The sequence below is a fragment of the Larus michahellis genome, chromosome 7 (genome assembly GCF_964199755.1).
Source record: "Larus michahellis chromosome 7, bLarMic1.1, whole genome shotgun sequence".
Classification (NCBI taxonomy): domain Eukaryota; kingdom Metazoa; phylum Chordata; class Aves; order Charadriiformes; family Laridae; genus Larus; species Larus michahellis.
This window is the reverse complement of record NC_133902.1, coordinates 24016100-24040064: the sequence shown is the minus strand read 5'-3', so window position 1 is coordinate 24040064 and position 23965 is coordinate 24016100. Positions and strand designations below refer to the sequence as shown.

Genomic DNA, 23965 nt, shown 5'->3' with positions numbered 1-23965 from the left:
AATAAGTACATTTTTGTTTGATCTACTGTTCATTAAATCTTATTTTTAATAGCTACCTGCCTTAGAGAAAGACCTGATAGCACTGAAATCTCCTTCAACAGAAAATATTGCAGACTTACTGAACTCCTACCATGCGAAGGTAATCTGATGAGTTACTGAAATCAAGCAGAATTGTTAAATATACGTAAAACCAAATTATTTTTTATCCATGCTACTAATCTTTCATTTTATGTTTAAAAATAATGGGTTTCCAAACTCTTTGCACTGATTTGCAGCACTAAGGCCTACAGTGGTCAAAATTAAAATTTAAAAGTCTTTCTTCACTTTTTATTTGTTTTGGATAATCCTCAAATTCCACTTGTGATCAGCTCGCTCTCTCTTCTATGTGTGGAAGTAAGTTTTCAGCCAGTAGCATGATCATGGGCATGAAAATAAAAGGTTTTGGCTTTACAGTCAGTTTACTCGGTGGCTATTTTAGCTGTTTTGATGTGCATTGTAATTTTATTTCAAAAGAAAGGAAACTTCTGGAGTCAAATCAGGATTCAATGTATTCAGTTAATCTGAGTAGTACTCCTCAGTTGTTTGGCTTTAAAATGAGCAGTGTCTACTCTTTTTATTTGTGTTTTGGAATGACTAAGTTCATATATAAAGATTAATTAGAAAAATAAATGGGATAAGCCAGTTTACATAGTAGTACTGATTATTTTGACAAAATAGAAAGCTATGAAATAGGAGTGATTATATGTTGCAGTATACTGCTTTACAAGATGGCATGGAAAGGAAAAGGAAGCTGTGTATTTTTACGTATCAGAGCTGAAGGGAACCTTTCCCAGCGTCAGCTGCTGTTACCAAAACATCTGCTTATATCCTAAACCGCAGGAAATCTGAAACATTTGACAGCCTTTCCACATAAGGTCAGCATATTTTTCACACTACAGTTTTCTGAATAAAATTTTGTAAAACAACAGAGAAAAGATAAAGAAGAGAAATGCATTTTTTTGTTTCATCATTTAAAAAAAAAAGTGTATATATGTGTTCGTTTGCTTTTTAAGAAAACCAAACTTTTTTAAAAAAACAAAACATTACTGTAAAAAATACAGTAATGTTTTGTAAAACAAAACTGTAACTCATTAAAAATTTCAGTGTCCTATGAATATTAATGTTCTTTTATGATATGGTATTTCTGTAACACAAGTCATTGGAATTTTTCAGTACTGATAAGTTTTTCACTCTAAAAATCCCAAGTAAAATATGTAATTTTTTTTTAAATAGAGCAAAATTGATCAAGAAAAGGAGTTTGTACTTGATGAACATATGGAGAAGATTAACAGGTATTCAGTAATTTTTTTTTTTTTTTTTTTTATTCTCTTGGATAGAGAACATGAAGTTAAATCCAGTAACAGTATCAGTGTTCCCCAGATAAGGTGATAGAAATTACATTCAAGGTAGTAATTTAAACTTTTTTGTCTTTAGGGAGCTTTATCTGAAGCTCAGTAAATATTTCACTCATCAGTATATTGAATACTTGAGCATATTTGCCTAATTCATAGACCATTATATTAAACTACCCTATGGCACATGAAAAAACATTTTTTATAGAAACTGGATGGGGATTTCTGAGAGTAATCGTTCAGTTGGACAGGAAATGTTACATAGCACATTTATACTCATTGATATAAGGCCATTTCTTTGATTGTTTGGAACTTCTGTGTGTCAGAAAGGGAAGAATAAGAGTGATAAGAAGCACCTAAAACTTTTGAAGAAGTACGGCAATAAGAAAGTTTAGAGATGTTGACACCAAACCAATAGAACAGAACTGATAGCTAAACATTTGATGTATTATAAAAACACAGATAAGACCGATGGTAGTAACTAAAGTTTCTGGATAAATATCAGAGTTTGTAAGTGAAGTTTATTGAAATGCTGGAGATCTGTAAAGGAAGAGGAGATGCCTGTCAACTGAGTTACTTAAAACTGAACAGGGAACGCATTGCTAAGAAAAGCCAAATCAGAGGGTTACGCTCTGTTTCTAATTTCTGTGTTACTAGCACTTGATAGGGAAGAGGAAGGCTAAAGCAGTTCATTCATTTCTTAACTACTTTTTTTCCTTTTAGTCTTTTTTCAGCAAATAGCATGGAAGAAATTGTTAAAAAATTAAAGCAAGATGGTTCTCCTTTTGCCATTAAGCAGCTAGAGGTAATGTCTTTGTGTTATTTTTGTTAGCTATTTAATTATAGAATAGTTAGAGTTGGAAGGGACCTTAAAGATCATCTAGTTCCAGCCCCCCTGCCATGGGCAGGGACACTTCCCACTAGACCAGGTTACTTCAAGCCCCGTCCAACCCGGCCTTGAACACTTCCAGGGATGGGGCATTGACAACTTCTCTGGGCAACCTGTTCCAGTGCCTCACCACCCTCACAGTAAAGAATTTCTCCCTAATATCTAATCTAAACCCCCCCTCTTTCAGTTTAAAACTGATGCCCCTCATCCTATTGCTCCACTCACTGATAAAGAGTCCCTCCCCACCTTTCCTGTAGGCCCCCTTTAGGAACTAGAAGGCCGCTATAAGGTCTCCCCAGAGCCTTCTCTTCTCCAGGCTGAACAACCCCAACTCTCTCAACCTGTCCTCGTAGGAGAGGTGCTCCAGCCCTCTGATCATCTTCGTGGCCCTTCGCTGGACACCTTCCAACAGGTCCATGTCTTTCTTGTGTAGAGGACTCCAGAGCTGCACACAGTACTCCAGGTGGGGTCTCACCAGAGTGGAGTAGAGGGGCAGAATCACCTCCTTCACCCTGCTGGCCACACGTCTTTTGATGCAGCCTAGGATGTGGTTGGGTTTCTGGGATGCAAGCGCACATTACCAGCTCATGTTGAGTTTCTCATCCACCAACACCCCCAAGTCCTTTTCCTCAGGGCTGCTCTTAATCCATTCTCTCCCCAGCCTATATTTGTGCTTGGGATTGTTCTGACCCATGTGGAGGACCTTGCATTTGGCCTTGTTGAATTTCATGAGGTTTGTACAGGCGCACTTTTCAAGCCTCTCCAGGTTCTTCTGGATGGCATCCCTTCCCTCCAGCATGTCAACAGCACCATAGAACTTGGTGTCATCAGCACACTTGCTGAGGGTGCACTCAATCCCACCATCCATGTCACCAACAAAGATGTTAAACAGCACCGGTCCCAGTACCAACCCCTGAGGAACACCACTGATCACTGCTCGCCACTTGGACATTAAGCCATTGACTCTTTGAGTGTGGCCATCCAGACAATTCCTTATCCACTGAGTGGTCCATCCATCAAATTCACGTCTCTGATTTAGACACAAGTATGTTGTGTGGGACAGTGTCAAATGCTTTGCACAAGTCCAGCTAGATTATGTCAGTTGCTCCGACATTGTTAAGTCTGGATCTCTACTTTCTCTTCATGGGGCAGACTTTAGTCACCTTATTAACATAACTAATACTACATAACACCAATACGACATTGGACAGTCTTGTGGGATTGCCAGTAGTTCCACTCAGACAAGAATATTCCTCTGTAAAAGCATACAATGTGAATACCATCATATGTTGTATGAAATTGTAATCTAGTAAAAAAAACAAGAACTCTTTCCCTTTTCCCCTCCCCATGATCAGGGGATTGTTGGTGACAAAGGTTCCTTTTATAGCTTCTCATTCAGTGCCAAGGGTTGAAATAAAACAGTGCCAGAACAGTGTTGCTCGTTTTCTTCCATACTAGATATCTCATTTGGGTAAGCAGCAAGCAACTTGTCATCACAAAGTATTTTTTGATCCTTTTAATGCATTTCTGAGTGTTGGATACAGTCACTACTCAAAAAAATGTACAGCAATATTACACACTTCAGCCTCAGAAGCAAGAAGCCACTTACATTCATTTACAAGTAATGTGTGTATTTTCTCTTTTTCCTTTGAAGTATCTGTATTCTGGTGCCTTGTAAAGGTTTGTCTTGGAGCTCTTCAAATATTACTTAAAATTGGATAGCACACAAGCATTTGTCCAACAAAGCTTTGTTTTAACTTTGGTAACAGATCACAGAAGAAATCCTGCTCTTTCAATGAAAGAAAACATCCATCATCTTTGGACTTTCATTTGAGCAGAAGGAATATAATCTTATAATGTAGTATCACTAACATTAGGCATCCTGTCCCAGATAACACAGACACATTTTTGGTTTTAGTTTTTGGTTAAAGATTTAACATTGTGTCACTGGAACTCTCAAACAGTTTTTGAGAAAGGAAGTTTTAAAATTATCCTTGTGCCAACCCGTACGCCTAGTACATTGCAAGAAGTTCAGCGTATGTATTACAAAACAAAATTGAATGAAAGGGAAAGCTAATTTTTTTTCCGCAACTAGTATTCAGGTTTCACTGAATAAAGTAGTCAAGTGAGCTAGTGCCAGAAGAATAATTTTATGTTTGTAGACCTGAATTCTACCACAGGCTACCATCATGGTTTTCCCCCAAACTGTAAAGGCTGTATGATTCAGTTCTTCACTTTTTCCCTATGTTATAGATGGCAGGGTAAGCAGTAATATTAAGGTCTATTGAAACAGTTTGATAGCATGTTAATAGCAGTCACTTTTAGTGGCTCATATTTCTTTATAGTATTGAGTTATGAGGCAGTATTTTATTTCTAGATTTTGTAAAGTTTAATAGAATTCTGCAGGCATATTATATTGATTAGTTTCAGTGGAGGTTGAAAACAATCAAGAACTATTTACATACAGCTTTTCCTAAGTTAATTTCATGCAATTTTATGGCACTTTAAAACATAATCAGACCTAGTGGAACTTTTAAAAATGGCTTATAACCCTTAAGGGGTGCTTTTTTCAAAATACAGTTTCTACTAGAAAAGGTGCAAGGAGTGTGGAAACACTTCATTACTGAAATATGTTAACTAGATAATTTGTTCTGCCACATTTGCTCTAGTTACCCAGACCCGGCTTGACTTGCTTCCTCCATCTGCAGCCTTCTAACTCAGATCTCCCCTATTTAAAAAAAAGTTCTTGTTCCTTCTTTTTAGGGGGATACATTTGTTTCATATTTTTAGTTTAGAACTGAAAACTGTCATCTACTTCAAAGTTATGATTTTGTGCAACTGATTTTTTTTTTTAATTCCTGAACAAAAATAAAGATCTTTTGTTGCTTCTTCAGGTTTGTTTTTTTTAATTTTATTTCATATCTTTAGTAGGACTTTATAGCAGCCTTTTTCTTTCATATGATTAGTAAATGAAAGACTGTCCTTGGAGCTGCCAGAAGTTCCCAAACAATTATCTGTTCAAGAGATGAGACTGTGTGAATATGAGTGGCTTCTGTCCACCCAGAAATTTGTGGTAAAAACCCACCACTAATATTTTCTAGCAGGTACAAGGCTTATTAGTGTGAACAAGTATGTAAATTTCAGACAAGTCTCTAACAGCACACATTTTGTGCTAAGCCAGTAGGATTAAGTAAATTTGTAGGATTGGATACTTAATTTCTTCTGCAAAAGATCCATAAAACCAAAGAAGGAAAATGCATTTGGGGCAGGTGTGTGTGTGTGTGTTAAAAAGGGATTCAGGTATAAATTTTTCCAGGAATATAAATTTCTCCAGGAAATGCTTGCCGGTTAAACTGGAGGTTTTGTTTTACTGGGGAAGCAGAATTGTAGTTAAACTTAATTGTAGCTGGAGGAAGAATGGTCATTTGCACCCCGGCAGTTGAGCAACTTACAACACCCACACTCCGAGCCTGCTCTCACATTGCTCAGAGGAGCAGAGTTCAAAGAACTGGTTAGAGCAGGGAACACATAACAAAACCACAACAGTCTGAGATTATCAGACATTATCCTTGATAGCAGTTTGCTGACTTGTGTGAAGCAAGTAATTTTCCTCATCAGTAGTGTCACAGTACCAAGAGTATGCCCCTGCATGTTTCCTGTCACTTTGTGAAACCAAGCTTTTACTTTAGTGTCCAGGTACAGGAACAACAGCACATTCAAATGATAAATATAGAAGTTTTAAAGGATTCAGTAACAGCAATGTGTATGCTTTTTTTTTGTTTCCCTGTATATTTATTATGATATATTAATAAGCTTATGGAATAAGCCCTAACTGAAAGTCTAATACAAATACCCTAACTTGGAGGTACACCTTGGTACATCCACACCTTGGATGTACGGATACCTTTTAGCATTAATAAAACAGAACACTAGTTCTGCTATAATCCAAGTATGCTGTGAGCCATGCTATCCTAGGTATCCTGTTCTGTTCAATTTACAGTACTTCCGATTTTTACTTTCAAAACATGCCTGATTGGCGGGCTTTCACACATCTGATACTGAAGTGGTTTGCACGAGTAAGAAAAATGTAAAGTTGTTAAAATTCTACTTGAGAATGGCTTTACGATTTAAATCATATTTTGAATCCAGTTACAAATAGGTAGAAAGCCAGAGTACTAACACACTTTTTGAATTCGTAGTAAAATATTTTTTTAAATCTTTTACTTTATAGCATTACTTTGTTTTCAGGATTTACATGAGCCATAAAGCTTTGATCTGAGTGACAGAAGTACCACTTCTAATTGGATGAAGTAAACATGCAGGGTCAAAACCTGAAAAGCATCTGATGTTTGACTTGGCTTTCACACGATGCTTTCTGACAGCTTTCTTTGGCAGGAGAGTGCACCTTCTGAGCACTGATACTTCATTATTTACTAGCCTTCATTGTTACTGAATGAATTCCAGTGTATTGTGAAGGACACTGCAGAGGCTAGGAATTATAAGACACCTTGTCCAGATCTACTGGTCAGGCTGGGATGCAGACACTAGCTCCTGAAACTTTAAATGGGCGTGCAGCAAGTGGGTGAGATGATAGATGACAGGAACGAAGCTGGATGGTATCTTGGTAGTGCTGAATTCAAGTAAAGATGCATTCTGAAGCCTCTGTTAACAGACCAGTAAGAGAATGATATGTCTGTCCTTAAGTAGCTTTCCTGTGATGCTTTAGCTAGATGCTCATATTTTAATCAAAGCTCGTCCAGAACCATTGTTTGCTGCAGACAAACAAATGCTTTGGTATCTCAGAGAGTAAGTGATGGGTGTCTTCATCTATTGAAAGGGAACTGGTACATTGGACCTCTGGGAGTTGTTTTTTTTTTTGTTTTGTTTTAACTTAAAGAAAGCCTCCCTCAAGGACCCTAAGCAGCTCAGGTGAGAAACTTCAATGGGCCGTGGAGACAAGAGGCAGCCACTATTCCAGCTGTTACTCTTGTAAGGGATTCCATTGAGTCAGTGACACTTAATTTGGTCACCTTCTGACAGTATCTTATTGGAATTCAGATCTATTGCAAATTCAGCTTGTAGCTTTCAGGATCATTATGTTGAAATCAAGATGGTGTGAAAGATACTGGAATAGATGTCAAATACTTCTATGAAGACTTATTTGCATTTTAGTACTCCCCGCTTCAGCCTATCCTATCTCCTTTTCAGGCTTGTTCCCTAGCACCGATCCCCTCCTCCTCTTCGTACGGAGAATTTATTTATAGATACACTGGTGACTCATTTTTCTGCAATTACACCTACCCATTTTCTTTCCTTGTTCCTCTTCCTTCAGCTTCATTTATGGCAGTCCCTCCTCCACCTTCAGCCTCATTGATATGCCAAGATAAGGCAGCTGCTGGATGCACTAGACTAGTTAGGTGCTAGTTTCAGTTCTTCCCCATTTCAATGCTTTCTTTGACCAGAAAGAAGTTGCCATTACCCTTTCACCTAGGAAACCATCTGGTTGCACTGTGCATACTGTTTAACCTGGTCTGAGCAAAGACTTTCTAATTAGACGACAGAATGTAAAACTCAAAGGAGAAAAGGTCCAGTTCAAAGGTACAGCCAGCAAGAGCATATTATGGGAAATAAGGGATCCAGTTAAAAACTGCTATCCATCTGAGACATACATAGTGACGTAATTAGAGGTATAGCTGGTTTCCTTATCTGCTGAAAGGTAGCTTGTTGTTAGAGAGGTTTACCAGAATGCAGGAAATGCTGACAGGTTGAGCCAGCATTAATTCTTTCTAAACCAGCTTCTCTCTCAAGCGAGTGGTCAACATGCAAATAATAGAATGACAGAACCAGTGCTTTTAAGGTACAATTGCACAGCCTCCTGCTTGTATAGCAATAGCATGTTTTCCAGCTTAACTAGGCAAAATGGGTCACTGCTGTATCAGCTGGTGTCTGAAGAGGGATGAAGAGTAATTGGGAGCCAGAAAAAACATTAATGACTGGAAACCTGCCATTTCAGTCTGTGAATAAGGAGTCTAATGACTGCAATGAAAATAATGTAAAGAGGCAAATCTTACCATCTGCCACTTTTTGGTAGTGGTAAAAATGTCCTAATTAACAGGAAATGTCTATTGTACTGTGAATAATACAGAGCTTTTAGTTGAGTTTACAGGGAAAGAGTAGTCTTGTTTAGAGTAAGAAAACAAAGATCAACAACAATAAGATTTAGCTCCTTTCTCCCACAACCCTGAAAGCTTTAAAGCTCAGCTCTGTTTTCTTAACTAGGTTTTCATCTTTCTCCCCACCTCCCCCTACTGTTTACTGGCATGCTGTTAATTGAAGGATAATCATGAGAGCCAGATTTACAGCATTTGTTTGTGTGCCGTAAACAGATCCTGTTTGTTGCATAATATTTATAGCCTGTAGCTCTGTCAAAAGAAGGCAAGACCTCCAGGCTTCCCATCAGCAGAGCTATGTAAGGCTAAATTACTGCAGTATCTGTTGATCCCAGACAAGAAGCCTGGACAAATATGCATTTAGGTTTGATTTCTTTTAATATTTTTTTCTTCCACAAATTTCTTCTCAGTATATTGTCTGGTTTTTGCAGATGATCATAAAGCAACTACTTAAAGTCTGCGGCTATTCTCACCACTGCTACCTTAAAACTCTGACTATTGTACTAAATAAAATGTAAGTGCTGTACAATAGTATTATCAGCTACAATATCGGTAACATCTAAGAGCAATTCAGACTATACATTTATATTTAAAAATGGAGTATAATTGCCTGTAACGCTCACCTTCACTTACAAAAGTATCTGTTTGGAAATCATTTAAGCTGCGTTAGATTCTCTGACTAGTAGTAATTTGATAATAAATGATGTGACCTTAGGAGTTCTAGGCTTTCCACAAGTGATGGCATGCTTCCACAAGATCTTGCTGATAAAAGTTTGTGCAAGTAAGTTCATTTAGTATGACAGCATGGTGGGAGGGAGCAGAAGGGATAGGTACCACGTAAGTGAGCTCAGAGAGAAGAGTACCATCATTTACTTGAAATTTAAAATGCAAAAAAGAGAGACTTACAGAAGTGTCTAAATTGAAGATAATAAAAAACATTTTTAATATCTTCCCCAGACTATTAATAAGATGTCACCTACATCCTTAAAGATGACTCTCAGACAGCTCAGAGAAGGAGCTTCCATGAGCTTACAAGACGTACTCACAATGGAATACAGACTGAGCCAAGCATGCATGGTAAGCAGGCAGCTGAGTGCTGAGCCCGTTGTCTCTTTCCAGCCATGGAGGGGCAGTGAGCCTGTCAGACACTTAGGTTTTCTATACATTACATTAAGGGCTCAAAATTTGTAGGGATTTTTTTTCCAGTATCTTCTTTTTGTTTGTTAGGCTGTCACTTTCTTTTTTCCAGTTCCACATATTTATATGCAACTCTAAGAAGATCACAGTAATGATGGTCAGTTGGGAATGGTAGAGGACTTGTTAAGAAAACCATGATAATGTTATACAATCTAGGAAGTTTTGTATTTGGACCATAATTTTAAAACTCTGGTGTTGTTGACCAGATTTCCTATTTACATTACTTTGCTCTCAATGCCTCAGTTCCTGTCAGCAGGGTGGGAATAGCTGTGTATCACTGCCTTTCAGGAGCGCTGTGATAAGTTTATTAAAGGAAACAGGAGATTTTAGTACTATTTGTAGTAGGGGCTGAGTACTTGGAGAACATATGAGGAAGCAATCCTTTCAGTAGAACAGAGTTGCTAAATGAATTATCTGAGCAGATTCCTCAAAGCTTCCCCGTGGCACCCTTATTAATTTTGTCACATTTTAAAATAAGATTTTTATGTATCTGATTAAATGATTTGTGATAAAGTAAATGTTTTTTAAAAAGTTTGAAAATGTATATCATTCTGATATGTTGTAGATCCTGACAGTATCCTTACCATATCTTTCCTGAAACTAGTATTGTTGCTCCATTGCTAGTGAAGCATCCTTAGGGATTTAAATGCTAGGTTTACCTTTATAAAAAAACAAAACTGGATGTTTCCAGGAATCCATTTAACTGCAACTTGTTTCATGTATACAGAGTACATCACAATTCCTGAAAACTGGCCTTTCTCTGAGGAATTTCTAATCCTACACACCTTAGCCCTCATCATGCAAAACTCTTCAGAAAAATCTATGAAGTGTCACACCGAGAGAGAGCTTGCACTGCATAAAAGTTGGCTGATCAACTACAGTTCAACACACTGATTTTAAGAGTTGTGGGTGCATTTAAGCAAGAGGATAGAGAGCTCAAAGTAAGGCGAAAGCAGAACTAGATGAGAACAGTACAAGTGGGATTTAACCAAATCTTGAAAATTTACATTTCAAGCAGAAGTGGGATAGGGAAAGACGGAATAAATAGAATCTGTCACGTTACAGCTTGTTTTTGTGTCTTTCAGAGAGGCCACGACTTCTATGAAGGGGTTCGAGCAGGTAAGCATGCACATCAGAAATGTTTCTCAAATTTAATAATACGCAAACTCACTGTTGTGTTGCTTCTCTAGAGGTTAAGAAAAGTACATGCAGCAGCAGCCCAGAGAACACTTCCCAGCTTGCTGCAGTTTTTGCTTATTGGACTCTTGTATGGCCAAAAGTTATTATTTGTTCCAAAGTGTAACAGCCATGTTGTTTCCTTTGTGTAATCTCAGTTTCCTGGTGTTACTTATCCACCTGGTAATGCAGCACCGTGAAAAGGTTTCACCAGTTCATTGGGAAAGTTCAAAATATATTTAATGCTGGTAGTAGTGAGTAGCTATGGGTATCATTTATGTGTCTAGACTTAGTGTTGCCACATAGCTGGTTCAACCAGCTGTAAGATGGTTTAAGACTCAAAGTCAGGAACAGCTATTTGCTTAGAAAGTTGTTAGAACAGAGACTACTTTCACCCATGTCCAACATATCTCTGTATAAAGGTGTCTTACTATTAAAAAGTCATATATGTAAACTTAATGTTAAATAATTCAGCATTTTAAGGCATTAGTCAAAATAGGTAGTGGTAAAAGTAGAGCAGCAGCTCAGCAAGTTCAACTAGGGGACAAACTTAGATTGCGTCCTTGATTCTACTGCTGATTCACTATGCAGTTTGTCAAACCCAGTGTCACATCTGTTGGAAACTGTAGTAATTATTTATGTACTATACAGCACAAGATGAAACAAAACAGAGGCGTTTCCTTTTCCAAGGAGCTTACAGTACAAAACATTTGGATGAATAACACTTTGGGGTTGAGGGAACCTGGCTTGTAATTCACACATTTACATACTTGAGTATGTATTATCACCTCCTCCTCATTTTTTATATCTGTCTTTATAAAGTAGTGGATATTCGTTTGAGCATTCACTATTAATAATATTGTGTTAAAGATAGCCTGGGGTGAGAGATGCAAAGTTTGTTTGTACAACATGGAAAAAGTTTCTGATTTTAATTAATCTTTAGCACTTATTAGCAGAGACTCCTTTGAAGAGTTTACTACATGCATTAAGTACATGTACATTCATTGTGTAATGGGGACAAAGATATCTTAAAAAGAATATTCCTAGGATATATTCTAAACCACCATATAAACTGCTGAAATGTAGTTATTTGGGAAGCGACAAATTCAAAGTCTGAGAGTCAGATGAACAACAAACCAAACTCTCACTCGTAAAGCACAAGGTCATTAAACCATCTGGGGATGCAGTAGAACACAAAAGCAAGTCACATGTCAGTATATTATACAAACTGCTTGTAAAGAAAGAACCTGCAAGAACAGCAGTTGGGAAGCTCCTCTTTTACAGAGGATGGCATAGCAGAGGCTTAACTATATCAGGGGAAGAAAAAAACCCCACCAGAGATCCAGCTGCACTGGGGGGATTGCTAAGAATAATAATTTGTTCTTGAAGCCCTTTTCTTCTCTGCTTACTGCATATATCTTGTTCTCAGATTTGTCATCTTAAAATTGTTTCTCTTGTTTAACAGTGGTGCAGAATCGGACTCAAAAATCATTTTTGTAGTTGGGTCTAATCTCATAGAAATCATTATCCAACAGTGTGCTGAGCATCCTTTTTAATAGGAAGTAAAATTATTAAGTACTTCACAGGATCAACCATAGTGAATAAAAATGAAAATGATAAAAGTGTTAAGTATTAGCTTTTTCTTCATTAAAACATTATATTCCAAGCATTTAAGAGCCAGCTATTGACTCTGTCTACCACAAAGTAAAATTAAGATATAATAATCAGATTTTAGTTTTTGAAGATTTTTTTTCAGCAGCAATGGCCATTGGTCAGGTTTTAATAACAGTTTTTATCTGCTTCAAACCGTAATTTTAATAGGCATGCTAGGGAAAGAGTTTGTTTAAAAGCTTTTTAAACCTGCTTTGACCTGAGGTCAAAATTTCATTTTTCTTTTAGCCAGTTTTCTTTCAGCCAGACTGAAACTCTGCTGCCAAATCTACTTCCCCACTTGTGATTGGGGCTACTAAGTAGAAGCCTAAACCCTTAAAGCATAAAATACAAAGATCATATTTCATCAGCGTTTTCCCATATAATGGTAAATGCGGTCTTTAAATACTTTAGAGATCCATTTTTCACCTTGATTTATAGAATAATACATAAACTAAGAAATGCAAAGATTTGGGTAATTTCCAACAATTTTGTTTTTTAATTCTTACTGCATAAGAAAAGTGTCATTTTTGGAGTCTGTGCTCAAACATATCCAGGTACACTACAATCTCAGCAGCTTGAGGGTACAGAAATCTGTTAAATTAGCCTCCTAACTGTGCAGGAATGTACACTTCAAATGGAATTGTAAAGGCCTTCTACATATTGCTGAGCCTGCAAAGATCTTACTTCTGTATGGCTTCTGCCCTCTCTCCTGCAGTGCTGGCAGCCTTACCCTGGGCACGCAAACCCCCTGCAGTCAGCAAGTAGGTAGAGAGATTTCATTGCAACCAACAGAATTTCAGGTGCTTAGAAATATCACTGTTTTGACTGTGCTGAATGAAGCTGAAAAATAGAACACTAATTTAACTCTGGTGAGGTCACTGCTACTGAACAGAGGGGTTTTTGAATTGTTTCTTATTTTTGAAGAGGTAAAAAAACCACAACAACAAACCCTGAACACAATGTCTATGTTCAGTTACTGTTATTTTAATGAACGTCCCTTAATTTATCTTGGAAATCTTCAGAATAGCATACACATGGACTTCCCTCCCCACCCCACCCCGCCTTATTTAAAGCGTCTCTAGTCAGTGTTGTCTTTTGTGGATAACAGTTAAGATTATTTTGGCCAGATCATGACCTTCAACTTCAGTTGAAGTCATTAGACAAGTATTACTCTGATGGAATAAACATAGTTGATTTGGGACAATTATATGTTTTGACCCAAACCAATCAATCGCTTCACATCATAATATTTAAAATTAACTTGTAGAATCATAACTTTTCATTAAGTTATCCAGTTGAATGGCCTAATAAAATCATTCTCTTAAAGCACATTTCTTTTAAAGAATTGCCCACATGGATTCTACTCTCCATGGAACTGCAGCTTCTATCTCTACAATGGGTTTCTCTTCAAAAGTGTGTTTATTTGTATCCAGGGAGTCCTTAGCCCTGTACTTGAAGGTAAATTGACACAGGGCTCCAATTCTCGTTGGAGATGCAAGCTAAAGAGTTGCAATGCCTGTATGTCTTCAGCTACAGAAATATTAATTAGTGCAGTTGTAATTTGAACAGTATTTATTTTCTAGGCATTTTCCAAGAGTTGGTTATAGAGGGAAGAGTTAAAAAGAAGATTTCAAGTCACATTTTTTACCACAAACTGCCTTAATGCCTGTCTTTTGATAAGACACAATCTTTAGGTGGGCATTCTTTCCACTGAATTTCCAATCCAACTCCTTTATACATTTCTCATCCTGGATAGTTGTAGTTTAATCACCACAAATGAAGTCCATTTAGAAAGACATGAAAACTTACCTTAGCTGTTAGTCTTCAAAACATCTAGTCCCTGTGAGTATCTTTTGTCTGTGTGCCTTTAAAACCACCTTACTCTGAAGTCTTTGTCAGAAAGGACAAACAAATTAATTCTATCCTCAACAGAGGAACTTGAAAGGTACTTTCTGCCCACCCTCCCTTATATGCTGTGTGCTGTGTCAGTCGGGAGGTCTCCCAGGACACAGGTGCATCTCCAAATCAGGTGCTGATATCACACATCTGAAGAGAGGGTGTGTTGAGGAGGAATGTTGGGCAGTCAGTGCATCCTGGACAGCTACAGTTACTAAAGCAATTCTTTTTTAAATTATAAAAATTTCACATTTTGAATAGCACCTTTATGGATTTTCTTGGAGCCACAAAGGTGCTCGGAAGGGTGCTCTGGAGTTCCATTCATATTGCTCATTTTTACACACAAATAAAATCTTTCTTGTCTTACTATTGTTTGCTAGTGCAGCTGTTCCTGCTGACGTGCCTTCAACATTCCTATGATACAAGGAATGCTTTTTGAGCATTGGTATTTCTTGTTACAGTTTTAACATGCAGTTCATTCACTGATGATTTTAGCTTCAGTGATGTGTGTTTCACAGCCTACAGAGTAAAGTATACATACTAAGGTTATACAAATCTTCACAGTTAAATCTACATAGGTCTGCAGTATCTGTCAGTATTTACAAATGAATATTCTTGATTTTCCCGCAAAGATACTCTGCTTTACTCTTTCATCATTAGTTATTTCGTTATTAGTTTATATGATGCACTTAAATTAGCTTTGGGCATTTAGCACCTACTTTGAGTCTTTTCCTATACTCTACAAAGAGTCAGATTTACACAGAGATGTGAAAGCCCTTGTCCAAAAGCATCATCATGCATACTGTTCCCAGCTTCACGTGAAAAAGCAGAAGACAGGCAAGAATAGTACGTCTAAGAGAAAGCACAAATTTCAGGACTATTCCTTCAAAGCTTGGGCTACTTCTGAAGTGATCCACTGTGCCTTGTATCATCAGGTGGTTCCCCGATATGTCTCTAGACAGGTCACAACTCCATAATTTTTGTTACGGTAGAAATATCTATGTTTCAACAACTGCATCTTCTCCAAAGCGTATTGATTTTTCTCCTCCATGTATTCACTGTATATGTCTGTCTTGATGCAATCTAAAGTAATCTTAATTAGAGAAAGTTTACAAGTAACTTTTGTCTTTTTATACTCCACCTGACAGTGCTGATTGACAAAGACCAATCCCCCAGATGGAAGCCAGCTGCTTTAGAAGAAGTCAGTGATGAATTTGTGAACGATTGTTTTAAGCCATTGGGAAACAACGATCTCAAGTTGTAAAGATCAAGCCTATTGACATCTTATACATCTGCTTAATTCTCTGATATAAAAGTTAGTAGTAGTATAATGAAGTTTGACAAGACTCTTTTAGCTACCCTGAGATTTGTAAATCTGGTTTTTTGCATTCAGGGACATTCTTTTTTGTTACATTGCCATAATGATGGTTAATAAGGGGGAAAATGACTTCAAGGCAAATTGTTATTTTTACTGCTTTACACAATGATTAACATGTAATTTTTTGCATCAACTCTTAGTTTAGGAGGAACCTTTTGGGGAGACAGCATAGTTAAGGGATGACCTAATAAGCAAGAAGTCGGGAGACCTTTGTGTTCCTGGCTCTGTCACTGATTTGTTAAGTTGGGATTGTGCCTCAGATTCTTCTTTAAACAATGAAAATAAATATACTTAAAGCTTTAAAACAGTCAGAGCTACAAAGGAAAATGCAAGGCATGCTAAATCCATGGTGTTAAGTAGTCTTTTAAATAAAAGGTCAGACTGACACATTATCCATTTGAGAGCAAGAAATTGTTCTATTGAGTTAACAGTTGGTCAGTATTCAGTCTTGCTATGTGATGTAGACATTGTTTCAAATGTCAAAATATTGCCAGAGCCGAGAGCGCAGTTCTGTTGCTTGTAAACCCAATTTTTTTAAAATGCCATTAAGTTTGATTGAACTGCATTGTTAGCTTTTCATGATTCAAAAATTGCTAGTTTTCCTGGTTTTACAATGGTGAAGAAATAACTGTCTCAGACTTTCCTCTGAACGCTAAGCGGCACATTTCCTGTTGATCTTAGTGATTGCCTAATGATTTTAGTGACAGAGATCAGCCTGGCCCGCGTACTACAAGTGGCTGGAGTTTTATCTATACCAACAGGTCTGGGTTCCCGTTTGCTTGTGCCCGTGAACATCCTGTTCGCTGTGTGGAAAATTTGTGAAAAGTAGCGGGGGACACAGCAATACGTACCAAAGATAACAAATAGGGGAAAACATGAAATATCTGCTGCTACCTGGATCATAAATTTTTTTAACACCACATATCCTAAAAAATGTATTTGTAAGGATCAAAATTTAAATATACATCAAAAAACCCTGGTTGTATACGTACAAAAGGTTGCTGGGTTCTGATACCAGTAATACTTGGAAGTTAGATGACATAACCAGAGCCCCTTGATAAAAGTATAATCTTTTGGGGGGTTAAAATTAATTTTTCTATTGTGTATGCAACACACAGCTACTAATCTTTCTTCAACATTAAGCCTGCGTGCTTTTTTACGGTTAATCAAGTCATACGTCAGTATGTCTTCCTAGTTGTTTCTACAGTTACAGGCAGGTCACAAATACAAATTTTGGCTTCTCTGAAGATGAACCAATGAGACTAAAGAATAACATAGTCATCAGCACTGGGGAATCAAAAAGTCAGAGGTACAGCAGAACCATTACGGAGTTTTCAACATTGGGCAGTTTTTATTACCGACAGTAATGGTCTACACTGGCTTAAGGCTCCTTTCTTCCTAGAAGCTGTTGCCTGGAAACAAAGTCCAGGAAATTCAGGCATCAAGGTGAACTACTGCAGTGACTTTCAAAGAACTAGAGGTGAGCAAAATGGAGAGAAAAATCAAGAAAAAATGGCACCTTGCTTTGGCACCAGAATCTTTAAGATAAAATTGTTAAAATTTAAGCTGTTACCATGTACGTATTTGTTACGAGACAGTCAAAAGTAGTTGAGAGATTCCATTAATATCTCTAGGGTAACTTCTGAAAAATGACTTAAATTTCTACCTCACGCTGGTTCTGTAAGGAATGTAAACCTCCCCCCTTATTGTTTAAAATTTTTATTTGTTTTAGATTCTTAAAAAATGGCTATTTTTAATTTATTTTTAAGAATTGGTTCATTCCATTATTTTTGTACAAAAGAAGCAATCTTCAGCAACTATATTTAATAAAAAACACAGTAATCCCCAGGGAGTAGGGATCATGCCTTCTCTGACTGAAAAGGCCATAAAACATTTTAGCAAGAGTATACTTCTGAATCAATAAACTTTGACTTGCACGTCCAATTGCTTCCAAAGTTTATGTGAACAGGAATTATCCCAAACTCATGGTAACAGGACCCTGTCCAATTGGTGCATTTTATGAAATAAGAATCTTACAAGCAGATGGCAAGTTTAATTTTATTTGGTCCACAAGAAAGTATTTTCCACAAAAATACTGTAAAAATATATCGTAGTGTGTTTTATTTGGGAATACTGATGTGTCTTACTACAGAAATGTCACTTTTACAAAGTTGTGCTGCAGTTAATGTGTTTTGAACCATTATTAGAATATTGTCAGTCACATAGTACCCACTCTGACTATACTTAACGTTTCCTGCAGAAAATACAAAGCAAATGTATTTTTAACTCCTAAATAGAAGTGGTTTTGCAGAGTATGCCAGTCTCATACTGGAGTGCCTTTATTACACAAAATCAAGTCAAAGAATCAGTGGCAACTTAGCTGGAAAGCCACTGTAAGTGGCTTTGTAAGACTATAGCACAGTTTAGAGTAATCTAATGATAAATAAGCAGATGTAATTTTATTTAGGTAAAGAAGTCTTTATTATATATTGTGCCTATTAAAATACAGCAGAACTCTGGAATGAGATGTCATTCGATCTCTCACCAGATTGTAGTATTGAACAGATTTATTTTATTTTTTTTATTTAATGGTAAGTGCATTATTTATTAAGGACAGCATCTTGTAAAAGAGATTATTTTCCTGGTGAGAAGCTGTCTCCCTGTTGTTTGTAAGCTTGTTTGCAAGCTTGTACGCTTTCCATTTGCTGTGTGCTTTCCCTGAAGTGCCAATGTCATAGAAAGCATCGTAAACCAGCTGGAATTGCGCTTCAGGCCATATTGAAGTCGCTGTAATCTTCAAGCATTAATGAGGGAAGACAAGCTTTGTGGTTGCAGGTAAGTGACTGTTTGGACATAACCAGCAGCAGGCGATCCAGTCGCTACTGCGTTATGGATGGCTCTCTGAGCAAGCGGTGTAGCTGTCCTACACAGCCAGTACTCCAAAAGGAAGCTCACTGTGATGCACGTTTAATTATACTTGGGTAACTTTCTCCTTTGGGGAAATTTTGGGTGTTTATCAGTACAGATGCTTGAGGCTATTTCATGTTATTTTGTAATTCTGGCTACTGTTGGACCGCACAGTGGCAGCCTGCCAATGGAGAAGCTGCTTTCAAAAGTGCACACGATACTCCGCCTCCAGAAGAGTGCCAGGTGCTAAGGCTACATCCAGAGAAAGGATTTGAGACATTGCGACGGTGAGCACTGCAGCACCCAACTCCCCATGGCAGCCACCAAGGTACAAGGGTCAAGACAGATACACCTAAATGCACTCTTTAAGCGAGTGCAGTTTTCTGTCTGCTCTTCGCCTATCTGGCAAATAATATCTATGGAGTTTGGGTGCACCTTTTTTAATTAGTGTCTTTAGGAGTGTAACATTCTTGAGCCAAGACTAATGTTACAGAAAAGCTGGCCTTTTTTTGTAATAAAGCTCTATTTTAGCTATAATAAGGATAGGGATATTTTTTAATGCTGTGGTTAAGCAATATCCAATTCACATGTACTGATCTGATCAGTGTTTTGCTTTTGCTTTTTAATTCACCCTAGTATATGGCATGGAGTTTTCTTAGATAGAGCAAAGGTAGGGCATGATTTAATGTTTACATGTTTTAGAGCCTCAAGGAACATCGCCATTAGCGGAATTTAAATGGACCATAATACCTTAGTCCCACTTTACATATGGCTTCAACGAATACTACATTGCTTCAAAAAAGATGACGTCACAACAAGAGCAGGGTTTTTTTCCCTTTTTCAGCAAAAGGCTGAGAACAGTCTTACAGACAGGGTCTGATCAGTGTGAATTAATGGCAGTCTTGTGCTGTGTTACAAAGAAGTATTTTTCACCATTTACTCTTGATACAACCACTTCCCCAGTACAGGTGAATTTCAAATAACTAAGTTTGTGTCACAAAGTTTGCAAAACAGCTCAATTCATAGACTCTCTCATGTTTGAGAATAAGCTAAAAATAATGATTTGCATGGTCCTCTTTCTGCTTGCTTACCATGGCTTGAAAAATCATGCTTCATATCAGTTACTAGAACTATGTGTACTTTTTAAAAATAGTAACAGTTTTTGCCAGTATGGAAAGCATTTTTCTATAAAACAAAAACATAAAATGGGAAGCACTTTGATTTAGGAAAAAAATATGCATCTTTTAAACTGGCCATAATAAAAATGAACAAACAGGTGCTACAACCCCAAGCTTCTACAAGGCATTAATTTTGTATAAAATGTCAGCAAAATTGTAGCTTTCAGATGACTGTGATTAATTAATCCCTTTCTTGATCTCTCAAATGCTACTTATGAGCACAGTAGGTCAGGCTGCAAGTCCTGGAGAAGCAGGGTCCAGTGTGTGGATGCAAGCGCGATAAAACTGGTAAAGAACATAGCCCTTCAGCTTTGGGCCTAAGGCTGATTCGCTAATTCAGTGCACGGCTCAGGCTTTAGGTTTCTACAGCTCTTGTTTGCATCACCATTACCAGTAGGTAAGCGATGAGCCTACAGAACCTAAGGACGGTATACTGTCCCAAGGGTGTTACTTTAGAGTGAAATTTTAGTGTAATGCAGCCATATTTCCCATGAAATACATAGTCCTAAAACATCGTTACACCTTTGAAGGTTCATTTCACTAGTTAGCATCAGTAGTTTTTGCACACCTATCTGTGTTACAGTAAAAAACCAAAACTCCCAAAGCCAGCACCCTAACACCAAAGACAGAAAAAAACAACACAAAACCCTCAAACCAAAAAACCAAACAGCTCTGGCTGAACACAGTGATCGGATGTAATTAAACTATCTTACTGCAGGATTTTAAAGAATAGCCTTCATGCATTTACAGACTCCAGAGCATCTGTTAATTATAATGCACTGTTCATCAATATTGTAATGTTTCTCATTGGTTCGCTTAAGACTGGAAGTTGAATATTATCATAATCCATATGGTTCCCTGAATACTACTTGGTTTTATAAAATGCTTCTCATCGCCTTCATTATTTTGTGGCTTACAGATTTAGTCAGGTCAAAGAATCAAAGTAAAATCTATAACAGCAGTTACCTTTGCTACATGTAGACCTTGGTTTCACTTTAGCAAAATGCAGGCAAATTTACCAAGCACGGAGAGTTCTTCTCTTTTCACCTACAAAGAGGCCTCTGATTTTTTATGTAGTATATAAAAATAATCCACACTTTGTTCTTAAGCATCTTTGGGGCCTCTGTGGCAGCACTTCTACAGTTGCAGGGCAACCACGTTCTTCTCCTCCTTTTTTTAAACACTGATTTCTGATCACATTCAACACATACAAAGACAGAATATACTCAAAATACGGCTGATAACAAGTGAGACTTGATTAATAGATTCTACTATAATCCAATTAGTTTCTTAGCAATATAGATTTAAAGGCAAATTTTTTCAGCCTGTCATTGCAAACACACTCATATAGTGGCATTATGCTCAAATCACAGCTGATTTTACTTTATTTGCACTGGTACCAAATACAAACTGCTTAACAGCCAGGACACCCACTGTGAAGACAGTTCTTGCCAGCCAGGGCTCAGGGCACATCACTTTCGATATAAGGGATGTCGCTGTATTTGCTTTCCGTCACTGCCCACTGTTTCACCGCCTGATCAAGAATCTCATGGGAGAGACGGTGTGCATAGTCTAGCACTATCGTGCTTGATGGACCCTTCTCGTCCACCTTCACCGCTATCAGTGATGATTTCTCCCCGGTGCATCCTTCGTTACCTCCCCTGATCCGTTCATCCTGGATAGCATTTGAACCTGGAAAGGCGTCCTTGGATTTGATGCATCCCATGGTACATTTGAAAATGCAGCTGCAAAATTCAGTTCAACAGCATGTTTTGATAATCTGGAAATGGTTCCCTTGTTCAATGCACAGCGTTGCTGCTTCTTGCCAGTGGTTCCAGTTATTTTGAAAGAACAAAACGTCTCCTTTTGTGCTTCTTTACTTCTGAAGAAATCTGTCAAAATAGTGTTTCATATAAATGCAATAGTTTGCCATTCTCAGTGAGCTCAAAGGAAAGCTAAATTCACTACAGACGCTTGTAGAAGCAACTTCAGTAAATCTCTGCACGGTGTGCACGTAAAATGTTTTTATCACTAACATCCATCTACTACAAGTAGGCAAAGCTTGACCTGAATTCAAGCTGCCTTTGAATGCAATTCCCAGTACGTGATGTAAGGCTTCTAGGAATGTAAAGGTCTCAGAAAAAAACCCAAACTGTTTCTTCCAAACTGACAACGCAGTGCTATTTTCCTGAATCTTTAAACAAATACTGTTTAACTCCAGTGACTGCTGCTGCTAAAGAAAATAAAAATAAAACCCAAAAACACCCCACAGAAGCACCTCACAACCACCAGAGCGCCCTGTGTCGTGGCTGTGGTTACACCCTCTGGGCAGGAGTGACGCTCACTCTCAGTGTCACTCAGCTGCTGCTAAAGGATGCTTGAGCATGCAGTCAGGAGGAGGGATTCACGAGAAACGAGCTGCTTTTCGGTTTTTCCTTGAGAGGTTAAAGCAGCTGCGGACAGCTGCGTTTGAGGCAGGTCTGACAGAGCGCCATTCCTACTGAAGCAGGACAACTCAAGATCTAGAGAAGGGAGAGCGAGGAATGAAACACCTGACAGGGTCCCTTTGTCAAACTCCTCAAGAATCAGAACTGGTCAGCCCCAAATTCTGGTATATGTTTTTTTGTTTACTGGCCTACAAAGCTGTTTCTCAGGCTACTTTCTCTATACAGGCAAAGCAGAATCTCATGATATGCCTGACTTTGCTTGGCTGAGCTTACCCGCTTATCGGAGTTAATAGACTGCCAGCCAAAATAAAGACTGTGCTGCACAGAAACCAACTGTTTCCTACAGCTTCACCCAATGACGTCATACTAAGGTCAGCCAAAGTTAAAGATTTTTTTGTAAATAGCCTTTGAAAACATCATCATGGCAAAGATGTTAAGCCTTATTTATTTGCTTTATATGCTGGGGCAAATAGGGGCTCCAATCCAGTAACCTGATGACAGGCAAATATTTGCAGAGGAAATCAATCCCATTTGCAGGTAAATGGTGTTTTACAGGTAGGACGGGACTTCCCCAGTCCACCAGCTGACTCATGACAACCACGTTCACAGTGACAAGCTTCTCTCCTCTTTCTGCTAGTTCATGGAAACATCACTATCTGTTTAGAAAACCATTTGTAGGACTGATGTGCCAGCACTCAGAAGCAGTGGTTGATATTCCTGGCAGAAAGCCAGACCTGAAGGGCTTCTGAAGCCAGAAAGTACATACAAAGCTAAAGGTATGAAAATGTGTGTATAAGAGCATTTCAGAGTTCCAGAGAAATGTTTTTAAACTACTTTAATAAAATTCAGGGAAGTTTTTTTGTGTGCGTAATGACACGCTGCAGCATGTGCCAGTGCATTTTAGAGCAGGCGGTGTAGTTAACACGCCTGTAACAAACCCCGCTGCTAGCATTTGTAGTTGTACCCAACACAGAGGAGAGCTAAGCTATCAGTGAGATTTTTACTGTAACAACTTGATTAAATGAGTAAAAGGAAGGATTCCCTTCACTGCACAAGAAACCACATTTATCCCTGTGGAGGTTTATAAAAAACCCCATGAGCTTTATGCCCATGTCTATCAACTGCATACATTGATGAAACTTAAAACGCTTACAGAACTTGCTTACAGACCAGAGGCCAAGGAGATGTCTGAAAGCAATTCAGACGTCTGAGTAATTCAAAAATTTCTAATATTACTGTCTTGTGCACGTCTAATTTCAATGTTTACTAATAATAACACATTAATAAAAATAATTTCCACTTGCTCTTCTGGACAAATATGTAGCTTGAAGTATCTAATATGGCAAAGAATCACTAACAGCGTCTATAACCCAGCATTGCTGATACTAGAAAGCTGCAGTCTTTATCCAGCCAAGGTAATACGCAAGCTTCACTGGGAAGTAGACAGGTATGCCATCCAATACCTTCTCACTATGCTACTGGTGACAATTAGCAGTTTTAGATTCGATACTGTGTCCTCCTTAGGCTTAGTCAGAACCGTAAATACTGTAGATTTAAACCTCGGATTCCCTGGCCATAAACATGCTCTATGCCACTGTTGATATAACAACATATTTTATCTGAGTTTCATCCCTGACTATTTAATGACTATTCAGATTTGGATTTTTTATCTAAGTTTGGAGC

General features: G+C 37.9%; 2 protein-coding genes across 2 annotated transcripts in view; one reads left to right on the top strand and one right to left on the bottom strand.

Moving 5' to 3' along the window:
* The window catches only part of HIBCH (3-hydroxyisobutyryl-CoA hydrolase), a 44311-nt gene extending 26041 nt beyond the window's left edge, over positions 1–18270 (top strand). Inside the window, exons 9-14 of the mRNA XM_074594855.1 lie at positions 53–139; positions 1273–1331; positions 2115–2196; positions 9408–9527; positions 10733–10766; positions 15521–18270. Coding sequence (XP_074450956.1) covers positions 53–139; positions 1273–1331; positions 2115–2196; positions 9408–9527; positions 10733–10766; positions 15521–15636 — 498 coding nt within the window. The 3' untranslated portion in view covers positions 15637–18270. The remainder of the gene's footprint in view (positions 1–52; positions 140–1272; positions 1332–2114; positions 2197–9407; positions 9528–10732; positions 10767–15520) is intronic.
* A 2891-nt stretch (positions 18271–21161) lies between these two features.
* On the bottom strand, positions 21162–21710 carry AKAP19 (A-kinase anchoring protein 19). Its single transcript, XM_074594856.1, has one exon. The coding sequence runs from the start codon at positions 21559–21561 to the stop codon at positions 21298–21300; it is 264 nt and encodes an 87-aa protein (XP_074450957.1). The 5' UTR covers positions 21562–21710; the 3' UTR covers positions 21162–21297.
* Positions 21711–23965: the final 2255 nt, after the last annotated feature.

Coding starts and splice junctions, on each gene's coding strand:
- AKAP19 (XM_074594856.1), bottom strand. CDS start 21,561: ATGGGATGCATCAAATCCAAGGACGCCTTTCCAGGTTCAAATGCTATC.